At 38.0% G+C, this 25,296-nt stretch overlaps 1 protein-coding gene across 1 annotated transcript in view; it reads left to right on the top strand.

The window, feature by feature from the left end:
* Positions 1 to 23,037, top strand: part of LOC111161323 (ATPase phospholipid transporting 8B4 (putative)) — a 230,823-nt gene extending 207,786 nt beyond the window's left edge. Inside the window, exons 23-27 of the mRNA XM_022524918.1 lie at positions 4,824 to 4,907; positions 7,558 to 7,803; positions 16,014 to 16,152; positions 18,963 to 19,093; positions 20,944 to 23,037. Of these exons, the coding sequence (XP_022380626.1) occupies positions 4,824 to 4,907; positions 7,558 to 7,803; positions 16,014 to 16,152; positions 18,963 to 19,093; positions 20,944 to 21,225 (882 nt within the window). The 3' untranslated portion in view covers positions 21,226 to 23,037. The remainder of the gene's footprint in view (positions 1 to 4,823; positions 4,908 to 7,557; positions 7,804 to 16,013; positions 16,153 to 18,962; positions 19,094 to 20,943) is intronic.
* The last annotated feature ends 2,259 nt before the right edge of the window (positions 23,038 to 25,296 follow it).

The following is a 25,296-nucleotide window of genomic DNA, read 5'->3' as shown; positions in this document are numbered from 1 at the left end:
TGTATCTTTAGGGTAAATACCCAGTAGTGCAATTGCTGGATCGTAGGGTAGCTCTATTTTCAACTTTCTGAGGAACCTCCATGCTGTTTTCCATAGTGGTTACACCAGCTTGCATTCCCACCAACAGTGTAGGAGGGTTCCCCTTTCTCCACATCCTCGCCAACTGTCATTTCCTGACTTGTTAATTTTAGCTATTCTGACTGGTGTGAGGTGGTATCTCATTGTGGTTGTGATTTGTATTTCCCTGATGCCGAGTGATGTGGAGCACTTTTTCATGTGTCTGTTGGCCATCTGGATGTCGTCTTTGCAGAAATGTGTGTTCATGTCCTCTGCCCATTTCTTGATTGGATTACTAGTTCTTTGGGTGTTGAGTTTTGATAAGTTCTTTATAGATTTTGGATACTAGCCCTTAATCTGATATGTCATTTGCAAATATCTTCTCCCATTCTGTCAGTTGTCTTTTGGTTTTGTTAACTGTTTCCTTTAATGTGCAAAATCTTTTGATCTTGATGAATTCCCAATAGTTCATTTTTGCCCTTGCTTCCTTGCCTTTGGCGATGTTCCTAGGAAGAAGTTGCTGCGGCTGAGGTCGAAGAGGTTGCCGCCTGTGTTCTCCTCAAGGATTTTGATGGATTCCTTTCTCGCATTGAGATCCTTCATCCATTTTGAGTTTATTTTTGTGTGTGGTGTAAGGAAATGGTCCAGTTTAATTTTTCTGCATGTGGCTGTCCAATTTTCCCAACACCATTTGTTGAAGAGACTGTCTTTTTTCCATTGGACGTTCTTTCCTGCTTTGTTGAAGATTAGTTGGCCATAGAGTTGAGGGTCTATTTCTGGGCTCTCTATTCTGTTCCATTGATCTGTGTGTCTGTTTTCGTGCCAGTGCCATACTGTCTTAATGATGACAGCTTTATAATAGAGCTTGAAGTCTGGAATTGTGATGCCACCCACTTTGGCTTTCTTTTTCAACATTCCTCTGGCTATTCGAGGTCTTTTCTGGTTCCATATAAATTTTAGGATTATTTGTTCCATTTCTTTGAAAAAAATGGATGGGATTTTGATAGGAATTGCAATAAATGTATAGATTGCTTTAGGTAGCATAGACATTTTTATAATATTTGTTCTTCCATACCATGAGCATGGAACATTTTTCCATTTCTTTGTGTCTTCCTCAATTTCTTTCATGAGTACTTTATAGTTTTCTGAGTACAGATTTTTTGCCTCTTCGGTTAGGTTTATTCCTAGGTATCTTATGGTTTTGGGTGCAATTGTAAATGGGATTGACTCTTTAATTTCTCTTTCTTCTGTCTTGGTGGTGTGAAGAAATGCAACTGATTTCTGTGCATTGATTTTATATCCTGACACTTTACTGAATTCCTGTACAAGTTCTAGCAAATTTGGAGTGGAGTTTTTTGGGTTTTCCACATATAGTATCATATCATTTGCAAAGAGTGATAGTTTGACTTCTTCTTTGCTGATTTGGATGCCTTTAATTTCTTTTTGTTGTCTGATTGCTGAGGCTAGGACTTCTAGTACTATGTTGAATAGCAGTGGTGATAATGGACATCCCTGCCATGTTCCTGACTTTAGTGGAAAAGCTCTCAGTTTTTCCCCATTAAGAATGATATTCGCGGTGGGTTTTTCATAGATGGCTTTGGTGATATTGAGGTATGTACCCTCTATCCCTACACTTTGAAGAGTTTTGATCAGGAAAGGATGCTGCACTTTGTGAAATGCTTTTTCATCATCTTTTGAGAGTAGTTCACTGATGCTTTGATGAAGATGTGCTCTGCTTTTTTTCCTTAACTTTTTTTCTTCAGTGGGCAGTTGGTATGAATCAATTGGCACATGCCCCATCCTATATGAATACCATAAATGCAGGCTTGTTTCATATACCTCTGCTAAAATACTCTGGGGGTTCCCAAGGAATGATGACAGACTCTTCTAGTCTCTCTTCATGGTTGCCTGACATTCTAGGACACTACTCTGCCCTTCTGCAGGTTCTCTCTCGCCATGTTAAGTCTGTGATTCTTCAGGTGGATGTGGCTGTTTTCTATTACTTTGCACCAATCATGAACATAGGCTGTGGTGTGCTAGAGCTGGCCCATATTGGTTCATAAGAGCTGACTGTTTGATTTTGAGAAATATTATGGAGCTAGTATTTAAACACAACCATTATTAAAAATTGAATTATATCAACTTACAATTTAAATAAATTACATTAGAAACTGAGTTTATAAATACTCAAAACGTATCACTTCCTAATTATTTTACCATGTTTTACTCTTTATGCACTTGAGATTATTTGATCTATTAAATATATATGGTAGAAGCACTCTGTAATGGTGTACTGTGGCACATCTCTTCTCAACTCCACATTTAGTGATATCACTGCATAAACAGCCTTGGGAGAAATATTTACACCATGGAAATTGGCAAATGCTACATACAGGGGCTTTTTAAAAAAATCCAGTTGTTGAATACCTAACATATCACTGGATGTAGGATGCCTTTTCAAACCCTTACAGCAGAGTTCAAATGGACTCCAAGAATACAGTTTAATAGGACTCAAAGAATTATAAAAGGGAATTATCAATTAGAGAACTTTAAAACTGATAATTATAAGTGGTTATTTTTAGTCGTAAGCCCACTCCTCTTGACAGTATGGTCCCTAATGATGCTGCCTTGTCTAAATCCTAGCTCTGCTATTTATTGGTGGTAGAATTAAACTTTTCTGCTTTGCTTTGAACTACCCTCAAAGAGAATGATGGTGAGCAGATCTTTCTTATGCGGATTCCAGACCTCAATTCTGAGACACACAAAAGAGAAAACAATTTCCCTCTCTCATCTACCCCATTCTTCCTTTTCCCTTTTCTGTTCTCATTTTTTTCCCTGCCCTAAGATTGAACTCCCCCCAAGATGATTGACAGCAGGAATGTCCTTACTTCCTTACTTCTTGCCATAGGGCTAACTTTGCTCAGAATATAATAATCAGTGTATTTCACAGTGCCTGGTCTATTCAGTGTTGAATAAAGCCACCTGTGAAACTTCAACAGAACAGTCCAGGTTGAGATTTGGCATTAGAAAACTGGCCTTCGTTTCCCTTTTCCTTGAACAAATATACACCTGTTTTAAGAATAAACAATGAAGTGAAGACAGGGTAATACAAATCAAGATTTAGCAATAAAGACACCAAAATATTTTCTCTTTGATATAACCTACATGCACAGGACATAATTTAATGGATTACCTTAATTATATAACTATATGGAATCTACCTTTAGCTTCTGTTTGGAACATTTGCATTTAAGATTCCTTATTTCTTTCAGAACTTTTCTAAGAATAATATGTCCTTCAGAATATATTCAGAATTCAGCACACCTGCCCACTGGTCACTTGACCCAGCCACCCCTCTCTTCCATCTGGCTACTGTGTTAGCCTCCTAATTGGTTTCTCAGCTTCCATCATGGCCCCTCTTCAGTCTGTTCTCAGTGCAAGAATCCAGGGTGATTCTGCCAAAATATAAATCAGGTTGTTCCTTTGATTAAAATTCTCTAGAGTCTTCTCATTTCACTTAGGGAATAAGCCATGGTTACCTACATAGGATCCAATTCCTTATTCCTTTGACATTGCCAGTTGGGCTGCCTTGCTGTTCTCTGAACAGATGCTTTCTTTCCTCAGGATTTTCTCATGGGATCTACTTGCAGTATGCAGTGCTTCTGTCCCAGAAAGCTGCATAATTTGATAATTTGTTCCCTTATATCCTGTAGATCTTTTCCAAATGTCACTTCTTGGTGAGCTTTTTCTCCAGTCACCTTATTAAAATTACAATCCTCCAACATTTCCTATCCACATTTCCTCTCTAGTATTATCTACTTACTTACTCATATAAATATAAATATATAAATACTTATTAATTGCTTATTTTTTTCCAATAACAGAATGCAAATTTTATGAAGAGTTTGTATGTGATTATAGCATGTTGAATTACCATTGCCTAAAACCTAGTACCTGGCACCTCACAGATTTTTGACAAATATTGAATCAATGAATGGATGAATGGATGACAGAATAGTAGACCAGACTGTCGGTTAGGAGCTAGAGACCTAGGTTTTAGTTTTTGCCTTTGCATATGATAAGCTCTATAATATTTATTACATTTTGTTTCTACATCTCTATGTGCTTACCAACAAAATGGGGATATAACAACTGTTTCATATGCTTCATTGGCTTTTAGTGAGGCTCATGCAAGAAAGTACTCTAAATAAGTGTTAGGGATATTTTAATTGTCTAACTTGTTTATACCCAGTGTATTGAGCAACTAGCTCCATGCCCACTTTCCTTTAAATCATTTCCCAAGAAAAAAACTCTCCATTTGAACACAGGGTTGGGTTGACATGTTCACTTCTGCATCTCCCTGTGAAGATTTTAGTGGATCCTTTGTTTGTCACTTAGATCAGATTATTGGATTAACTATATAAGCCATTGAAGACCTGAAGAATAAAATACCCCACCATGGGGTTTTAGGCCTTCCATGTGTCTAGTGTCATGTTGGGTGTTCTGCATATGTGGTCTCCTTTCATCCCACTACAACTGGAGAGCATGGCTTTATTTTAGAGATGAAGAATTTGAAATTTAGAGGATCTGGTATTCCAATGAGACAGCAGAGCTGATAAGAGAGAGAGCCTAGGGGAGAACTCGTGTTTGTCTCTAATATCAAACTCTCACCCATCTCAGGAAATTGAGATATTTAACCCAAAAACCTAAAAAAGGAATATTCTTCCGTGGATGGTGTTTCTCACTGATATATTGTTTCTTTTCAGACTGTTTATGACCAGTGGTTTATTACCCTTTTTAACATTGTCTACACATCATTGCCTGTTTTAGCCATGGGCATTTTTGACCAGGTATGTATTTTTTTTTTTTGTCTTTATAACTTATTTTGCTCTCTGGATGCTTTTTAGTTGCTTTTAGCTTCTACAGAGAAAGCACAAATCATGGAAAGAGTCCTAGAAGTTCAGTTGTTTTAACAGGTATTGCATGGATCTAAAACCCTTCCAGATCCTTCTCCCACCAAACGGTTCTCTGATCAAAGTTAGGCTACCCTCCTCTTTGAGATTCACACCCCACATTATTTCCCTAAGGCCTCTGAGATATCCTACATGAAATGGTCTCTAATTTCATTTTAGTCCAGCATTTCCCAGGCTTATATGACTATACTTCTATTTATGTATTTTTTTATATGACACCTTATTAATATGCCTCAGAACTAGTGCCTTGTCGTTGAAACACTGGGAAATGATGTACTAGCCCCTGAATACAGAGAACCATGCAGTGATAGATAGAAAATGATGGAACTCATCGTTGGAAGGCAGAGGACCCGCATTTGTGGTGAAATATCCTTGGCCAGCACAGCTCAGAATGGGAACTAGAGGCCAGTAGCATACCCTGCCAATGGCAGAGGAAGATATAAAGCCCCGCAGTGATGGAGAGAAGGGCACAGTCTTTTTTCTAGCTTAGAATTCTTGGGAAGAGAGAGGGGAGGCAATCAGTTACAAAAATGGTGGATCCTTGGCATACTTATTGCCTTGGAAGGTACTTCCTGGAAGGGGGAAGATGTCTGGCATCCTGTGGGGAAGTGGAAGGATAGCCAGAGGAGTTTCTGTGGCACAATTTGAGTGTATTATTTTTAAAAAATGTTTTTTTGAAAGTATATTTGAGGAGACCAGATTTTCTCCAGGCTGTTGTTAGACCTGTTAGCTAGGCCTCATTTTTCTGGCCCAAAGTTAGCTGTCTTTTACAAAATATAAATCTTCACGTTATGAGCTCATTCCACTCTCCCATTCTGTGCCTCTGTTAGTTAGTTGTCTCACTTCTTGTATGTAAAAAGGGCAGCTTGTGAACGACATATTTTGTGGAATTCTGTAAAAAAGTAATGAACTCTTGAAAACCGTAGATGTAAGGGATTAAGCATATTCATTTCCAAGTACCCATGTTTATAAGTGCTTCTTTTCTTGGTGCTTCATAACTGCCCAGAATGTGAAATAGAGTAATAAAAATAAGACTGTTTCTGGGAAAAGATGCTTATTGTGCATTTCAAAATATATATATAATAAGGCGCCTTTTTGCCATCTAGTTGAGTGTCTGCCTCTGTCCTTTTCCACTTTGTCAACTTTGGCCCCTAAACTGATCACACGGTCATGGAATGTGATGCTGCAAGGTCTCCATGACTGTCTAGGATCCACTCATTTTATAAAGAGGAAACCAAGGCTCAAGTCATTGCTGTAAATCCAGACAGCCAGTGTGTGACAGAATTCAGCCTAGTACCAGGCCATGTGACTCTGAGATTGCTCTGCTGTTACCACTATTATTATTTACTATCATCATCATCATTTTATGTATTATTATTTATAGAAGCATCTGTTATTTATTACTTATGGAGTGGCAAGAACTCTCCTGAATACATGAACTTAATCATGACAGTGGTCCTGTGAGAGAGGGGCTGTTGTTTGCATGTCTGGAGATAAGGAAACTGAGGTTCAGACAGGTTACATAACCGGTTTAAAACCATATACCTGCTAAGCAGTGGAACTGCGGTTTGAACTCAGGGTATGTCATGTTCTTCATGGGACCCCATTCAACAAGACCATGGCCATTCCACAAGCAGGAAGTGGAATTTGGTCTGTCCCCAGAGTTGATGCCTGTGTTGTTCCTTGTTTAGTTGCTTCCCCTCTACTTCCGGTCCTCTGATGTCCTCAGTGGTCAGGCCTTGCCTCCTTTTGGTTTGGGCATTTGGCTTTGATGCTCAAAGCATTACTTGGGATCTGGTTGGAAATGCTGAGTTTCAGACCCTAACCCCAACCTTTGAAACATCATTTGCTCCCCAAGTGGTTTGTATACACATTAAGTTTGAGAAGCACTGTTTTAGTTTCTCCCAGGACCCTGTTTGGGGCCAAACTTTCCTTCTCATTGTTTTAGTTTTTATGTCTTGAACAGCTGGTATCAGAATTCTCACTGGGTAGAACACTCAGCTCTTCAGGTTCAGCTTCCTTCCCCCTGGAATCCCATTTCCAATTTTCTCCTTTCCCTGTTCTCCTTCCCCTCCTCTCCCTCCTCTCACAGGAACTCAGACTGGCCAAGTCCAACTCTGCAGCTCTCTGCTGCCATCTCCTGGCCACTACCCTCCCTGTCTTGGCAATTAATCCCTGGACCCCATTGGGTGCATATGATGTACTGGAATCCTGGGAGCATGAGTGCAGCTGCAAGAGAGGACAGGAAAGAAGCTTCATTCGGAAGCCAACGATCTGGGTGCAAATTCTAGTTCTGTTGTAAAAGCTATATGCTCTCTCCTGAGTATCACTTGGAGACTCAAGTTCCTCTTCAATAAAATTGGGATCATTTGATTATCTTCTGGGTTATCATGGGAATGAAAACAAGCTAATGAATCGTGTTTATAGGGTATGCTTAGAAATGCACTTGCTGTTTCCCGAGATGGGGGATTCAGGGCCTTTCCAACTTCTCCTCAAACCTCTTCCACTGAAGTAACTCTGTTGATAGGATGTGAGTGACCAGAACAGCATGGACTATCCCCAGCTCTACGAACCTGGACAGCTGAACCTACTGTTTAACAAGCGTCAATTTTTCATCTGCATGGCACATGGCATCTACACCTCGCTGGCCCTTTTCTTCATCCCCTATGGAGCCTTTTACAATGCGGCTGGAGAGGATGGGCAGCACATAGCCGACTACCAGTCTTTTGCAGTTACCATGGCTACATCTTTGGTCATTGTGGTCAGTGTGCAGGTAATCCTGTTGCTGAAAATGTCTTAACCTGATGGCTTTACAACTTTTAAAATTCGTTTTCTTTGTTGACTGATTTTGTCTACTTGTTGAGGCAAAAAATAATAACCCTAAAGGAATCTTGGAGTTTTCTAACTACACATTTTGAGATGAAAACAGAAAGCTTTAATGTAAATGACTAGATGTGGTAAATTAGCATTTAGCATATAACCTCTCTGTTAGTAGAAACCTCACAATTAATTACTTCTTGGGACGGAGTGTAGTATATAAAGAGAAATGATTACACTACTGCTTCTTTCTTGGGTTTGGAAAAGAGAAGCTTTCCCGTGATTTCTATCACTTATTAATTTCCAGGCATTAAAGTGAGAGTTAAAATTTATTTGGTAATACATATCTGTGAAATTATTCAAGAAGTTCACTGTTATATTTTGACATATCTGAACCTTACATTCAGAGAAGCTCTACTGCTAGGGATGTTTTTGATAAGCCATTGACCTCACTGGGCTTTTTGAGTGTTTCTATTTCCTTCTTAATGAAAATGGTAGGCAAAACCATTCAATATTGAGTTAGAGTTCACAAAAGCTTTCTTATTCATTAAAATCTGTACCTCTGGGTGGATACAGTAGGCAATATGACCTGTTTTTTTCTTTTGCTTTCTTTTTTTTTTTTTTTTTTTTGAAGGAGCAAATATCAGTCAAGAACTTCATTTTTTAGAGTTTAAATTGCCTTTGGTCAGTCCTTTTTCTATACTTTAAACAATCTGTTTTTTACAAGTATTAGCTGGTCATTTCCAAAAAAGAATCTCATTAAACCCCAGACTTTCTCTTCATGACTCAAAAATAAACATTGCATTAAATGCCACCAATGTAAACATATTGCTTTTAAAGGACATTTCTGCTATTCCTTGGTCCATTTAAGTGAGTGTTATTAAATCTATACCAAAGCTATCTAACACTTGACATCTTGTGAGTTCATAATTCAGAATCAGACAGGTAGCATCCAAAAACAGAACCAGATTTCTCCACTCAGAAAGTTCTGTTTGTCTCTCTTATAACTAAATAAAGCATGCTGTTGTTTTGCAAACCCTCCATGTCTAGTTCCCCTATGTTCATTCTCTGGCAGAGAGGGAAATAATGGAGTAACTTGAAAGCATCTTGTATAGCTAAGACACTCATTCTGATAGTCTATTACTGGGACAGGGTGAATATCACCTCACAAGAAGCTATTGTTCCATTGTTTCTTATAGTTCTTACTGTTATACTACACTCCAACGTGTTTTATTTTTTGCCTTTTGATCACTGAGCAGACTGTGTATACTGTTATATTTCTGGCCTAGAGAATTAGGTGATCTGCTCCTCGCCATGAAGGCACATTTCCTGTTCTCTGGATTCTCCTCCTGATGGGGAGGACTGCTGTGGGACATCTCTTTAGTGGTAACAGCTTATTCACCAGGGTAGGCTTCTTACTTGGTACTCCAAGAGATCATTTGGAAGGCAGTAACTGAGATAAAAAACCAATATCTGAAGTAAGAAACAAATGGGAAATATTCTTCAAACTGTCATTAACATCATCTGCTATATAAGTAAGGATAAAAAAACTAGCTGGAAAGGATATGAGGGACATTCATGCTTAGAGAAACTTTTTCATAATTCTACAGTTTTTGGTTAACATTATCTTTTTAATTAAAAAAAAACCTTGTTGATATTCCTGTGTATCTTTTTCTCTTTTTCTTTGTCCATAATTTATTTTCTTATATGCTGTCATAGCAAGGCCAGTCCTGTGTTTTTATACTGATTTTAGATTTAGAAGCTCTTTCCCCATAAAGTACACGGTTGCTGTTGGCTGTCATAGTTCCGTTTCTCCTTTTTCACAAATTGAGAGACCACAGAAACAATCTAATTTAAAAACATTGTTTATTCACAAAAGGAGACATAGCATTGGTACAATACTATTAACTGAACTACAGACTTAATTCACATTTCCTCACTTTCTCCATTACTGACCATTTGTCTGTTCCAGGGTCCTACATTGCATTTAGCTGTAATGCCTCCTTAGTCTCCTGCAGTTGACTTTCTACAGTCTTTCCTTGTCTTTCATGGCCTTGACACTTTTGAATAACAGTGGTCAGGTATTCTGTAGAATGTTTCTGGATTTGTCCGATGTTTTCTTCGGAATAGATTGAGATTGGGGATTTGGGGGAAGAATCACAAAGAGGTGATATACCTTCTTGTCACATCCTGTCAGGGATCATGTGATATCAGCATGACTTATTACTGGGGACAGTGACCTTGATTACTTGTTAAGATGATGATTTTCAGGTTTCTCCATTATAAACCACGTTTCCCTTTTGTACTCTATTCATTAGAAGTGAGTCACTAAATCTAGCCCACTCCATTCAAGGGGAGAATTAAGCTCCATTTCTTAGCAGAATTTCAAAGAATTGGCTGTCATATGTTAAAACCATAGCAGTATAATTTAAAGTTCATATATCAGACTGGGGCCCAAGATTTGCCCAAGATCACATGGTGACTGCATTGCAAGTTTAGGACAAGGACCCAGTAGTCTTATTTTCTGAGTCAGTGATTTTTAATAAAGGCATTTGTGAGTGTTCCATGAAAAACGTGGGGCAAGCATTTCCTACAACACAATTATTATGGGCTACGGGTTAGTTAGGCACACTTGGGAAGCAGTAATGCACACACAGAATTGTACTCAAAGATGAGATGCTGGGTCTCACCACTGGGTGGCTGTCCCCTCTTCGCCATGTACAAACTGATGTCCTCTAGATCTTATCCACATACTCCTGTCCCAGAGATTTCTACTCCGCCTGATTTCTCCCTCCTCTCACCCATACCCTCCGCCATTAATTCTGAGTGCTGGAGGGTCTTGAATCAGCTGGGAGATGGAGGACATTTTTGGCAAGAGGACAATGTAGGAGAGATCCAGGCTGGAGATGGAGGTCTGGAAGCAGAGTAGGTATGAGTGAGAATGGACACTAATTTCCAAGTTGTGGCATGCTTTGTTTACTGCTGTACTCCAACTTAAACTGCAGTGTCAGACACAAATCAGTTTTTGTTGAATGGATGTAAGGGCAGAAAGATATGGAGAGAGAGATGAAAGTTGAAGAAAGGAAGTGAGAAGAATTTGGTTGAGGTACATAACTATCCCTCCTGTCTTTATTACATGCCCATCTTATCCCTTACCAAAGCAGGCCTGTCCTTGATGGGAGCCTTCAGAAACCTGTGTCATCATCACTACTATGAACGATACCATGAATTATACTTAACCCTCTCAGTGTCACTATTCAGTAGGTATTATTGTCCCCTTTTACAAATGAAGGTCAGAGAGGTTAAGTGACTTGCCTGAGGACACAAAGTGAGTCCCTGATCCCGGGTTGGAACCCAGACCTCTCTTACTCCAATGTGGTCTGGGGCAAAGTCTTTTACTCTACAGTAAGACTGGTTAAAATGCAAATTTTAGGACGTATGAGAACAAAGATTAGACTGAACATAAAGGAAGATATCAGATACTTTCTTGTCTGTATAGAAGGAGGAGGAGGAAGGGGGATGGAGGAAGGAAGGAAGAGAAAGAAAGAGAAAAGAAAGAAAGAAAAGCAAGCAGTCCTAAAGCTAGAAGCACTGGGGTTTGGGGAAAAGAGAGTCTTTGGGAGAATAAAGAAGAGAGCTCAGAGTTACTGAAAGCAAACTTGGCCCACTTGCCTCTGTCAGGGCTTCTGATTTTCAGAGTAACACCAGCTCCCATTAATTGTATATTTACTATACAAATGAATTATTTCTCAGATAATCCCATTATTTCATTTAATCCTCTTCCCAGTCCTCTGAAACATAAATTCTATTACTATAGATAAGAAAATAGACTCGTTAGAGTTCAAATCACACCGACAGTGGCAGGCCAGCATTTGAACACAGATCTGATCTCAGGTCCCCAACTCCAAGTATATGTGAACCTCCTTTCTTTATAGGGAGAAGTGGGATGCTACAGGGAACTCATGGTCCACCTCTGTCTTCCACAAGGGAACACCTACACACAGGTCTTCTTTCAATGTGAAAATTTCAACTTGAGGAATGTAGATTTCCAGTTAGTGTCATTTTAGTCTCCCACTTATATTTTTCAGAAGCCCTGAAAATGTCTGCTTTACCATAGAATTCTCAGACCTGAGCTCATAAATGTTTATAGCCATGAAAACTCTGCAATTTTGGCTTCAAGCAGAAACTTCTGTCTTTAATATATAGAATAATAAGTTTCAGGAGTTTGTGAATAAGCTCACTTTGACAGCAGCATTAATATCCTTTCCTCGCTGTCTAAGCTTGACTTGTCATTGGGGTAACAACCCCCATAAAATTTCCATGGTCTATAATTACAGTTATAAATCTTATGTGTCCTGCTGATGCCATAGGCCAAACTTTAGCAGTCTGTATTTTTAAAAAAATATCAGGTTGTTTTTTTTGTTTGTTTGTTATTTGTATCATATAATGTTCCTTTTAACATTTCAAACACTATAGAAGTGTTTAAAATAAAATGAACCACCTTCCTTTTCTTCCCCATGTTCCCCTGGTTAACTACTATTATGATTACTATAGCTTAACTCTTTCCATATTTTTTCTTTGCTTTGGGACACACACATATGTATTCAAGAAAAAGGCAGCATAGCTAGCATATTATTCTATAATATGTTTTTCTTACTTAGCAAGATACTCTGAACAGCTTTCCAAACCAACACATTCAGAGCTATCTTACTCTTTTTAAGAGCTGCACAGAATTTCACAATATGGGTATATAATAATTTATTCATCAGCCCTCTATTGATAGACATCCAGGGTGTTTCTTTTGTTGTTGCTGTTATTGAAATAGTGCTACAAGGCATATACTAGAATATACATTTTATGTACTGACATAAATTCCTAGAAATGAAATTTCTGGAGTCAGAACTAACTTTTACTGAGATGATGGATGAAGAATGGTATTTTGTTCTTTTTATTGCTAGGTCCGAGAATACGTATATTTTAAGTTTCATTAATATTGCTATATTACTTTCAAAAAGAATTATAGTTGCAGAAGCTCCAGAATCTTCAGGAGGACAAATGAACCAGGGAGAACCACAGCCAAGCATAGCACCTCTGGGAGCAACACCCAGCCATATGGTTGCATTTTTGTAGTGAAAACATGATTACTACCTCTTAACAGCTTGGCTCTGATCACACTGAGGACTGGATGCCAGGTTAGCCACAGATTTTCAGAGAACCACCATGCTTGTCAGATACTGAGAGAAGTGTATTAAATTTTTTTCCTTGTGCTTACGATTCTTACCAAGTTCTTGTAGTTTAAGAGATTTTATTTAATTTGAGGCTATGTTATTTGCAATGCGATGTTCTGGATTGTTATTTGTAGTATTTATAGTTTTAATCTTTTTTATGATAAAATGTTAATTAAATTTCATTTTTTAATATTAGTTTTACTTCTGTTGCTTTTCTTAGCCTGCATATACCTGATATAATCTAGACCCATCCTTTCATTTTCATTGCTTTCTTATCTCATTCTTTTGGGTTTTCTCCTTTGATAAGGCAGTTAAACTACTCATTTTTATTGTAGTAACATATATTTTATCTTGCTCCTTTCATGTTATTTTAGGATTACTTTAAATTCTTTATTTCCATTTTTTTCCTTTTTATACTCAGATGCATCATGATTTTTAAATATCTCATTTGTCATAAATAATTTACAAGTTTTATTATTTACATTCCCATTTTACTAGTGATTTCTCCCATTTTCATAGTCTCTTAAATCTCTATTTCGATAGTGATATACCAAAATTAAATAATAACTATATCTTTCACCAAATGTTTCACCAAATTGCATCTTGTTCACACCTTCCCTTGTCCACTTCCAAGTTAAACAGCTTTGGAGATGTATCTACTTATTTCTTCCTCCCTGCTCCTATTCCCCTCTTGTATGTTAATCATCTAGAATTGTAGTTCCATTGTGTTATTAAATGTTCCTTTAACATATGTTTTGACCATTGCAGATTTTTTGGTAAGTTAATACTCTAGCTCATTTTCACATTATTACTCATTTAGAGCCAACCACAAATTTTAAGAATCATTGCTCACCATCACTTTTATGCTCATCTTCCACGCTTTTGAAGTCTTAGTCCTAATTGAATTTTTATTTGCAGCAGTTTCCTTGAGTAATTTCTTCAGAAAGGGTGTATAAATGTTGTACTTTTGAGTATACTTTTGAGCTCAAAGCTTTTTTTTTTCTTCTTTCCATTTAAATGATACATTGGGTAGGCATGAGCTTCTCGAGTTAGAGACTTTTGCTTTAGGTGTTTTATAAATGTTGTTCTGCTTATACTCAGTTTCGTTGTAGCGGTTTGATCTTAGCTTGATCCTCTTTCCTTTCTAAGTAATATATTTTCTCTCTGGAAGTCTGTGTTCTTTGTTTTGGGGCTTCACAAATGTAACTAGAAGGTAACTTCTTTCTTCAATTTTCCTAGGATTTAGAGTGCCCTCTTCATCTGAAAATCTTGCTATTTCTTCACCATAGCAGAGCAGTTTTCTTCTGTCATTTCTTTGATTGTTACTTCTTTCTTTCTTTTGCTCTAAGATGCCATTATTTATATGTTAGGCCCATGGATCTGTAATCTATGGATTTGCCATCCATGTCTCATATCTTTTTGCACATGGTTTCCATTTCTTCAAGGTTTTTGCTCTGTGTTGTGAGATATTATTTCCATTTGTTTTTTCCAGAATATTAATTCAGTTCTCATCAGTGACTATTTTTATTTGGTTTCTCTATTGAATTTTTAAATTCAGAAATAATGCTTTTTTATTCCAGAATTTTATTTTTCTGTGATCTAATTGCATCCCCTTAAGAGTTCTCATTATTATTATTATTATTATTATTATTTTGGTTATATTGCTTCTCTGTCTTTTCCATTAGTTCTGCCTCAATAGGAGCCACCTTTTTTTTTTTCCGCCTTTTTCTTCTCTCTCTCTCTTTCTCTTTTTTCCAGTTGAATCCTGTTTAATTGTTTGTGATTTTTGTACTCATACCCATACAGGTCAGGCTGTTGGTATCTCTTGCTGATGATCAATTGACAGGTGGTGGAAGGTACAGTTGAAGATTTTGGCCTAATGTCTTGGCAGCCAAATGAACTGAACTCCAGCATCTCTTTGTTGAGGATAGATGGCAGGGCTCTCTGTTTTCAGGCCTCATGAGAGAAAAAAGCTGTCCTTTTATAACCCCTGCAGTTTATATCCAAGGCTGCCAACATTTTTTTAATAGGACAAGATTTTAAAAAACACTTAACTTCAAGTGGGAAGTGGAAGTGTGTCTCCCTATACAGAGAAAGGTCTATTTACTGTGTAAGTCGGACCCCCTCAGGCAGGTGAGAAATCTGTGGTCTTGAAGAAGATTCTGCTAGAAGTGCAAACCTTTACTTGGACCACTTGGGCCCCAGAGATGCAAATAATGTTTCCAGAACCTACTTGTTTTTCTCTGAAAACTCAGGGTTCATATTTGCCAGTGGCACCCTTGATTCCCTGGTAGCAGGCCCTTTTTAGTGTGTTGCCACAACAAGTTATTGGAAGAGAGAAGAGCTTGTGAACAAGCTCCCAGGTCACCATGAATCCTTGCTTCTGAATTCTATGACAAAAGAGGATTAAGGATTTTTTTTGGTATTAAATAATTTAAGAATAAGCATCAGCAAAATGAGTTAGAATATTGATGTAAAACAGAATATGCCCATGTAAAATAGTCATGTGAAAACTTACGTACAGATTATAAAATGTTGCACTTGCTCACTACTGAAGATTTTTTTTTTCCCCAACAGAAATGCTTTAAGAGCAATTTGGAAAGTCCTGGAAGTTTATAGGTTTCCAGGAAAGGAACTTTGAAAGTAGAAGTCATTCTGTTTTCTTATTTCTCACATAAAAGGTTAACATTTTATCTACTGATTCTGATTCGACCTTGGTAACTATAATGGCTTGCAGATGTGATTTTTAAAGTCAGTTGTCTACCAGAAATGTCAGGTCAGTTCCCAGTGCGGTGCAGGAAGTAGGAGTACCTGTGGTTGGCTGGTAGATATGTGCAACCATCTCTTCACAGAGCAGTTCCGGGAACGCATCACTCTGTAAAATGGTTTTCTTCTAATCCTCAAAGACCTCCCCCTTTGCATTTGACTTCATTTACAGATAGCCTTGGATACCAGTTACTGGACTGTCATTAATCATGTCTTCATCTGGGGCAGTGTTGCCACTTATTTCTCCATTTTATTTATGATGCACAGTAATGGCATCTTTGGCATCTTCCCAAACCAGTTTCCATTTGTTGGTAAGTTGCATCCTATTACCTATGGGGGACTGGTATCATGCTGTTATTTATTTTTTTTTCTGTGTATTTTCTGTGTTGGGTGGGACTAGGGATGAATAATAATCTTTTCTCTAGGAATGGATGGAGCCAGGCATCTGAAGTCTTTCAGGCTTGAGAAGAGCTCCAAAAGATTAGTTTCTGCTGTCCCTGCCAGATGTAGAAGAATCACTGTGATAGCTGCTTATAGGTTCCCAACAGCCCAGATGTGATAGATCGTCCCTTTGCAAACATGAGACATAGCACATAGATCAGGGCTACCTGAAGGCCTGTAAAAAAGAGTTCATGTATAACGAAAGAGAAAGAAATCTTGGGTTCTTCCTTTGATCCCACATTATCACCACTATCACTGCCAAAGTTCACCTGTAGAACTTACTTGCATTTAGGTAGGAAAGAAATTACGTATAATTTTGAGCACTCTAAGAATTGCTGGACATTAGTTCATAAGGGGCACAAAGAGGAGCCTTTGTAGTTAGACACAGGGCTCAGATGTCAGCTCTGCCACTTAAGTGCTGGGTGACCTTGGGCAGATTTCTTTTTCTTTTCATGTCTTGATGTCTAAATTCTAAACTGGAGATATTAATAGAAAATAGTTTCTATTTTCAGAGGAAATGTGAGGGTTACATGATACAATGCATATAAAATGCTTAGCATGTAGCCTGGTACATCGTACTTTTTCAGTAAATGGTAACCATAATGATGGTGATGATGATGATGATGATTCAAGCAACTGTGTCTTGATTACTGGTTGGTAACACTGCAGACTGATTTGAACAGCAGATGGGGAGCACAGGAACTCCAAAAATAACTTAAAACCCCGAGATTCTATAATACAACAAAGAATGTACATCTGGTCTATCTATGGAGTATACCATCATTGTATTCCACATTTCAAAATGATTCCCAGAGGGCCACTGAGCTTTACTGCACAATGAGGCTATTAATATACTTTCTCAGAAGTTTTGAAATCTCTAATGTGTGTGAGATAAGTTGGTAACAGTGGCATTTCTCAGTTCGTCCCAGCAAACTGGACAAGAGAGATGCACATTATCAACCTTCTTGATCTTTATCAGGTGAGACTGAGATTTGCATCCACTAGTTAAGGAATTTAGTCTAAGAAATCCAGAAAAATAATTCTTAGACAACTGATTTATGTAGACGGCAACATAAGAGCAACTACAAGGTTATACATTTCCACTGATGCAAAGACACTGGAAATTGTAATTCCAATTAAATGTACACATATACCTGATAATGTTGTTCTTCATCTTTTGCCTTGCTTTGAATGTACATGGAAATCTTTAAATTGCACCATTCTTGCTTAATATGTAACATTAATACTTTATTTGCCAAAAGATTGCAGCCATGTAGAAACATGATGGTTATGAATAAGAAGAAGCATACTACAAAAGAATGACCTTTTAACTATTTCTAGGGGTTTTTTTCCTTCCTTTTTTCTTTTTATTTTCTTCCATTTTTTTTTTTTTTTTTTCTTTTGGTTTCCAAATCTGAAAGTTCAGTGCATTGGCGAGAAGACTTCTAGTCCTAAGAGATCATTTTAACATGCATAATGAGCCTGGAATGCCTCAACTGGAGAAAGTAGTTTGTGTGGGGACCACTCTCTCCAGCTAAGCACATGCCATTCCAGGAATTAATTACTGAACTCCAATGAGAATTCTCAAAAGTTAGATCAACATTGGGGTTTAAGAAAAAAAAACTTTTTCCTTAGTAGCCAGCAGCAAGCAGGAGTGTGGTTTTAAAGTGAAGCTTGTTTTCCCAGCCATGCCTGGGGGTTCTAAGCTTCAAGGAGCTCAAAGAGACATTTAATTTATTGAATCAAGTTTGTTTCTGCCCAGGCAACTGTAATCTACTGCTCTTGGTGGGCAAATTCTATCCTCCAAAGCCAGAAAATGCAGACATACCAATCAGTAGCCAAGCCTTCACACCCAAAACACATTCAAATGGTGTTAACACTTCAGCTTTGGGAGAGGGGATCGAGATAATTGGAGGTATTGTGGCAAATCCCATTGTTTTGTTTAAACAAACATCTCAGTATATGAGGTATGAATATAAAGTAAGAAAACTGGCTTCAGACTTGGGAAGGAGTTTCACTACAGTATTGCACTAGCATGTTGGATGGCTGCATTCACAGTCTGCCAGTGAGAGGAATGCTCTTTTCACAAACCCAAGAGCATCTCTGAGCTCCATGGAATCTTGAGTTCCTCAGAACCAAGTGAGTGTCAGAGAGATCAGCAAGTCCTTTGAGGCAGGTTTTCTGAGGCTGCCGCCTGAATTATTAAGCTTGGCCCATTTTAGGTAAAGCTCTCCCATCACCAGAGGTATTAAGATTGTGCTTGCACCCCACACATATATTGTGTAGTTTTGATATGGCAGTTTTATTCAAGAATCTCTAAGAGCAAATGTACTTTTCAAAAATAAGGGCTGCTTTGTAGTTGAGGAATCTTGAGTCTCCATGAGAGAATCTACTTCATGAGCAAAGCTGGACTGAGTCTGGACTGGAGAACACTTGGCTCTGATCGGCTATCTCCAAGTGATTGTGCCATGAAGCAGTTCCCAAGGGTGATGATCATACCACTCTTGCCTTCTCATCACCTCTGAACATACTACATTCTGGGGAAGACACCTAGTGGTTCTCCCTAGGTAGCCCAAACCTCACCATTTCAAAAAAGACCTTATGGGAATAGACAAGGAGCCTATCTATTCAAGAACTCAATATGTTTTGTATAATTATGTCTATTTTTTCTTAATAATAGGAAATGTACGACATTCTTTGACCCAGAAGTGCATCTGGCTTGTTATTCTCTTAACAACAGTGGCTTCAGTTGTGCCTGTGGTGATAGTCAGATTTTTGAAGATGGATTTATGCCCAACCCTGAGTGACCAGGTATGTTGCAGTGCTCGTAAGTACTTGAGGGGCTGATTCTTGGGTCTTGGAATCATATCCTTCTCTGCTTGATTTGGAAGTCCAGGAAAGTATTAATGAACTTCCCAGTGGAAACACCCACAGGTATATACAGCATCACTTACCAGTAGATGGAACCGCCCATATAGTATATATATGAATATAGTAGCTTTATGAATGTTAATGAAGGTAAATGTCTAGACTAAATGTGGGTGGGGAGTCATGAATTACAAGTTAAGTTGAACATTTCTCAAACTTGACTTTAAAAAAAGCTGGTAGCGGGCTGCCTGGGTGGCTCAGTGAGTTAAGCCTCTGCCTTCAGCTCAGGTCATGATCTCAGGGTCCTGGGATCGAGTCCCGCATCAGGCTTTCTGCTAGGCAGGGAGACTGCTTCCTCCCCCCGCCCCCTCTCTGCTAGCCCCTCTGCCTACTTGTGATCTCTCTCTGTCAAATAAATAAAATCTTAAAAAAAAAAAAAAAGCTGGTAGCATTTTGGACAGCTATTCTAAGGTAAAGGCAAAATATAAGGAAAGTTATTGAGATGGGGGCAAGTAAAGGATAGAGTAAAAGAGAGACAAGGTATGGGTGAAGGGACTCAATTTTTATAGAAGTGTGGTAGCAGATTTAGAAACATAAGGAGATGCTACCTTCTGAACAGATTCAGAAATGGAACAGCAATATGATGACTGGATTGAAAAATACAAAGTTGAAAGGAAAACAGAACAGATTGTGGAAATTCTTAAGCCAAGGGATTAATAATACATATTCCATGAGAGGAGTAGTAGAAGCAAGATAATGTCAAGTTAGGTCAGGACCCAGATAGAGAAAAGGAGAAGGAAAGGGGAGATGCACATTTGTGGTTGCATCATAAGAAGGGGCAAACATTGGTGGGGTGAGTGACCAGGCCAATGATACTGAGAGGGACTGAGGCAGAACTTCCCTTACCAGAATATCTCCCACATTCTGAGGCCAGAGCATGTGAAGATTCCTTCTGAAATGATTCATAGATCCCCTGTTAGGTCTGTCCTTTCCTTTTGGCTCTGTGAGCTCATTCTGATGTAAACCCAGAAAATGATGGATGAGCTGAAGGAAGGAAGATGATGCTCATTTCTTCCAGATCATGATCTTCTGCTTTTAATGGCTTTCTCCAGACATGAAAGTCAGATTCTAAGAGATCAGCCAAATCAGAGAACAAGGCGGCTTGCACCAAACCTTGGATATTTTTCTCTTCATTCTTTACAAGGAAATGAAAGAAATATTGGAAACCCACCCACATGATGTTAAGTTCTTCAAAGGGCTACAAAAAAAAAAAAAGAAAAAATCCAAAAGATATCAAAACTCTGAAAATATCATGATATACTGACCTATCACAAGAGTTGAGAATTCATGTCTCTCATTATCTAAATCTTCTCTTAGTCTTTTTGGATCTTGAGAATTTCCCTTGAGAGGGAGAAGGCCTATTTTGGGAGAATGGGACTATAGATTGTTATACTGACTGTATTTGGATGCTGCATATTAGAAAAGCCTTCTGTACAAAAATATGTTCCTATTAATTTAAGATGGATGCATAAAAACAACACAGTAATGAAACTTGTCTTAACACTTCTTTCTTATTTAATAGTCTCCTGGTAGTATAAAAACTGACCAGGCTCAGTGTAATCTTTTGGGTGGAAATTTTTTTTTCTGTGAAATGCTTTCTTTTTACAATGAAGGTGAGTGTTTTATTATTGTTGATGCTTCTACTGAAAGAGCTTTCTCTTCAAAAAGTACCCCAGGCCCTATAATGTGTCATTTGGATGTATCATCTCACTCTGTGTCTCCTTTCTCTCCAGATCCGTCAGAGGCAAAAGGCTCAAAAGAAGGCAAGGCCCTTACGTAGCCGAAGGCCTCAGACTCGCAGGTCAAGCTCAAGAAGATCTGGATATGCTTTTGCTCACCAAGAGGGCTACGGAGAGCTTATCACATCTGGAAAAAATATGCGAGCTAAAAATCCACCCCTGACATCTGGGTTGGAAAAGACACTGTATAATAGCACTAGCTGGATTGAAAATTTCTGTAAGAAAACTACAGACACAGTGAGCTGCTTTAGCCAGGATAAAACAGTGAAACTGTGAGTCAAGATGGATTTGAACCACATAGTGACTTTTCACTTCAGCTGAAGCTGAAATTCAGCTGGCTCCAGAGTTTGGGGTCAGGAGCTGGGGTGGGACAGATTGCCTCACTTTATTTAAATCTGTGGCAGACAGCTGTCAGTACCCATGAAATAGGGGTACACTTTATGGGAAACCAGGCCAGATGGTCACTAAGTCGTGATTTGCTGTACAAAGACCTCACAATACAGAAATTTTCATCAGCCTAGGTACCAACTGACCTAAACTTTAGGATCTTATTTACGGAGAAAAACTTGTAAATCTGCACATATATTGAATGGATCTTCAAGTGGATAAAAAGGGTATATATTTATTAGAAGGTATTTAGAAGGTATACATCCCAGCTATGAACAGCATGCCTCTTGATGGATTAAACAAATGTAAGATCAACCTTTGCCAAGATACATTTTAAAGATGTACAACGTATAGTATGGTGCTTTCAGACTAAGAGCAGCTTGTGACTCTCTAGTCTTGGTATCTACGTACCTGTGTGTTTACCCAGGACAACACTTCACCTTCATGGTCTGAAGAACAGAAAAACATGTTAGTGTTCCTCATTTTTTTCAGTGGTCTATGGACAAAGTAGATTGGAGCATCTTAACAGTGGGATAAGCTGGGAATTTAGTGACATGTATTCACAAAGCTCTCAGGAACATATTCAGCAATGTCCAAGAGAGGCTCTCTATTAAGTATTCCAAACACTTATCAATGGTTTTTATGACAACCTCAGTAGTAACTTACCCTGCATCATGCAGAACTGTTAATGAAACCGGCACAGCATTGGAATTTCACATTTTAATGATAATATTCCAAATATTTTATGGGTAAATATTTTCAATATTTCCAATTTTAAAAAGCTTAGATTTGAAACCTAACAAATTAATAAACAACCTTTTCAATTACTATTTAAATACTCAAACTTAGGTCTTTCCTAGTTAGTTGCTTTTGATACTTAGCTGTCATGTTTATAATTCAAACATAAACACATGTAGATAAGGTTAGTTTCTGGAGATGCTCCACTGCAGATTTTAAGTTCACATGTGAGTCACCAGTTTAGCTCCTGTAAAAGAATTCAGGCAGATTTGTGTTCAGACTCTAGCTCTATTACTTCTTACCTCTATAACCTTGGGCAGGTAATGTGCTTCCTCTGAGACTCCTTTCTTCCTCTGTAAATGAGGATATACTACCTACCTCATGTGGTTGTTTTGAGGATTATCAAAGCATAAATTCTTAAATCATTGAAAATATAATTCTCATATGAATGGAGTTCCACTTAACTCATCATCAGAATAAGAGCAATTTGAAGAGAATGTGAAGAATGGGAATTTAATCAGTAGGAACGACCTTGATAAAATGAGATTGCAAAGTAAGATATTAAAACTGGTTAGCATCCTACAGAGAAATAAAACTATCACCCTGGAGGTAAATTTCTCTATCAGAAAATACAAATAAAATGTCATCATGCCTTATCAATTTTCTGTAAGTCAACCTCCAACTTCACAAGGTCACTAATCTGGTCTCTGTTGAATTATTACTCAAGTTATCTTTCCCAAGAGAGTCAGATGGCCCTTGGGTGAGTTTGATGGATAACAGGCTAGCATGATGACACAATCTGTTTTTTCTTTTTGTTGTTCTTGTTTTGTTTTGTTAGGGTTTTTTGGGGTCATACTTTCTTAGTCTAGGATAATTTTTTCCTGAATGGGATCAAATAAGATATACGTAAAAGACCCTAATACAGTGTTCTAATCATAGTAAATACTCAGATGTTCCCTTTCCCCACATGCCTGCATGGACTTACCCAGATATTAGTTTTCAGTGTCAAGCTTGTCATTAGTTTCACTGTTTGCTTGCTTTTTGTAACATTTTTGAAAGATCTGAACAAATTCATAAATGTTTTGCACTATTGGTGTTTGATGTTGTGTATGTTCTTTATTGGGAACTCATGGGGGAGATTTTTTGTCACATTGGTCAACTGATTTTTTTTTCCCTCTCCTTTACATGCCTGAGGAAAACGCATATCATTCTTAGGATCAGGGTCAAGAATCAAATGAACTGATTGGACCTCTGAGTTAGGAATGGGAAAGATTAGGAATGGTCCAAGTTTGCAAATTCAGTTCAAATTAAATAAGGCTGTTTAAAAACAGATAATGTGGATGATTGTGAGAAAAACACATAATCAGTTTACTTTGGCCCCATGAGGTCCAAATAAACTGTCACACCCATTACGAGATCATTCAATTCCAAGTGCCAGGGATTACTTAGAACCTGAAGATAAAGAGTCTGAGGAGTGGGAGATGATGGTGATATACTGGGGAATAATAAAAATTTAATTTTACATAGATGTTATCAGATTATCTGGGAAAAAACAAACTTTCTAGATTCAGGACTGAAGTTGATAACCTTGTGTTTTAAAGTCTCAGTCCCAAGTTTTGAGCTCTCATAGGCCCTTGAAAATCATACTTCCTTGACTTAAATCTGCTATCATTGTCTCCTCTGCCTACAGGTATACATACCTATGAAGGAAAGAAGAGAGAGGGTTGAAGAAAACAAGAGCCATAAAGCAAGAGAGGAAGAAAGGAGTGAAGGGAAGGAGGAAGGAAGGGAGAACAGGGTCTCCAGTTATTTCCCTCTTAAGGTGATACGACTTTCTGAAAAATAAATTTAATTCCTTAGAGAATAAAATTAGATTGTATTTGAGATTGAGAAATGAATACTAAAACCTCCTTCATAGTTGGTGTGAGACTAAGAAAATTTTATCTGAAAGGGGGCCAAGAACTCTGGCTTTTCCTCACAGTAACACCACTGATTTGTGTGAAGTGGGGCTTCCCCCTGACTCCACCTGACTTGTCCAGGCCTTAGTGTCCCAATCCATCAATGGACGAAGGGGGCAGTATGGTCACCCACTATATGAGCTGTTCTTACTTGTATTTTTTTTTAATCTTTTTTTTTTTTTTAAGATTTTATTTATTTGACAGAGATCACAAGCAGGCAGAGAGGCAGGCAGAGAGAGGGGGTGGTGGGAAGCAGGCTCCCTGCTTACCTGTATTGCCTACAATGTATTTGCAAATGTTTTTAATTGGAAAGAGAGAGGAGAGAGAGAGAGAGATTGAAGATTAGGCTAGATGTTCTCTTGCACTCTCTTGAGTGCAAGGCTTGGGTCTTGTACTGGTTGGTGTTTCTCTAGAACAGCCCTAGGAGTCCTAATGTCTTCAGGTCTCTGTCAGTTCACCACAGAGGCGCTAAACACTATAGTTGTGTTTTGCGTGGGTCAGTTGAATACACTCAGTTTCTTGCTAAGGATTCACTAAGATCTTATAACCACACTCACTTTTCCTCTCTGCCACTTTAAATATTAAAAGTATACAGAAACATGGTAAACTACTCATGCCCAGTAAGAAGAGGGCCATTTGAAAGTCCCCTCTACCTTGTTCCTAGGCTTAAATGGGATTCTTTGGGACTCTGCTTCCTTAGGATTCAAGGTAAAACAACAGAGCTGGAGTACATTCCTTCATAGTTATGTAGAACTTTTAAGTTTATGCACCAGCTGAAATGTTTCACTTTATGTACCAGTCTGTATACTTACACAAATTGGATTTTTTGAGCCTTACAACCCTGTGAAGTGGTCAGGATATTCATGGTTCTTTTGTTTGTTTTGTTTTCCTTATTACTTTAATTGTAGTATACTTAACACTCAGTGTTATATTAGTTTCAGGTGTACAATATAGTAATTCAACAATTCTGTACATTACTCAGTGCTCATCAACCTAAGTATGCTATTAACCCCCATCACCTATTTCACCCATTCTCCCTCCCTGCCACCCCCACTCTGGTAACCATCAATTTGTTTCTATAGTTAAGAGTTGTTTTATGGTTTGTCTTTTTTTTTTTTTTTTTTAGTTTCATACATTCCACATATTAGTAAAATCATATGGTGTTTTGTCTTTGACTTATTGGACTTGACATTTTACCCTCTAGCTCCATCCATGGTGTTGAAAATAGCAAGATTTCATTCTTTTTTATGGCTGAATAAGATTC

This window comes from Enhydra lutris, unplaced genomic scaffold (genome assembly GCF_002288905.1).
Source record: "Enhydra lutris kenyoni isolate GAN:26980312 unplaced genomic scaffold, ASM228890v2 scaffoldscaffold4, whole genome shotgun sequence".
Taxonomy (NCBI): domain Eukaryota; kingdom Metazoa; phylum Chordata; class Mammalia; order Carnivora; family Mustelidae; genus Enhydra; species Enhydra lutris.
This window is presented reverse-complemented; position numbering and strand designations above follow the sequence as displayed.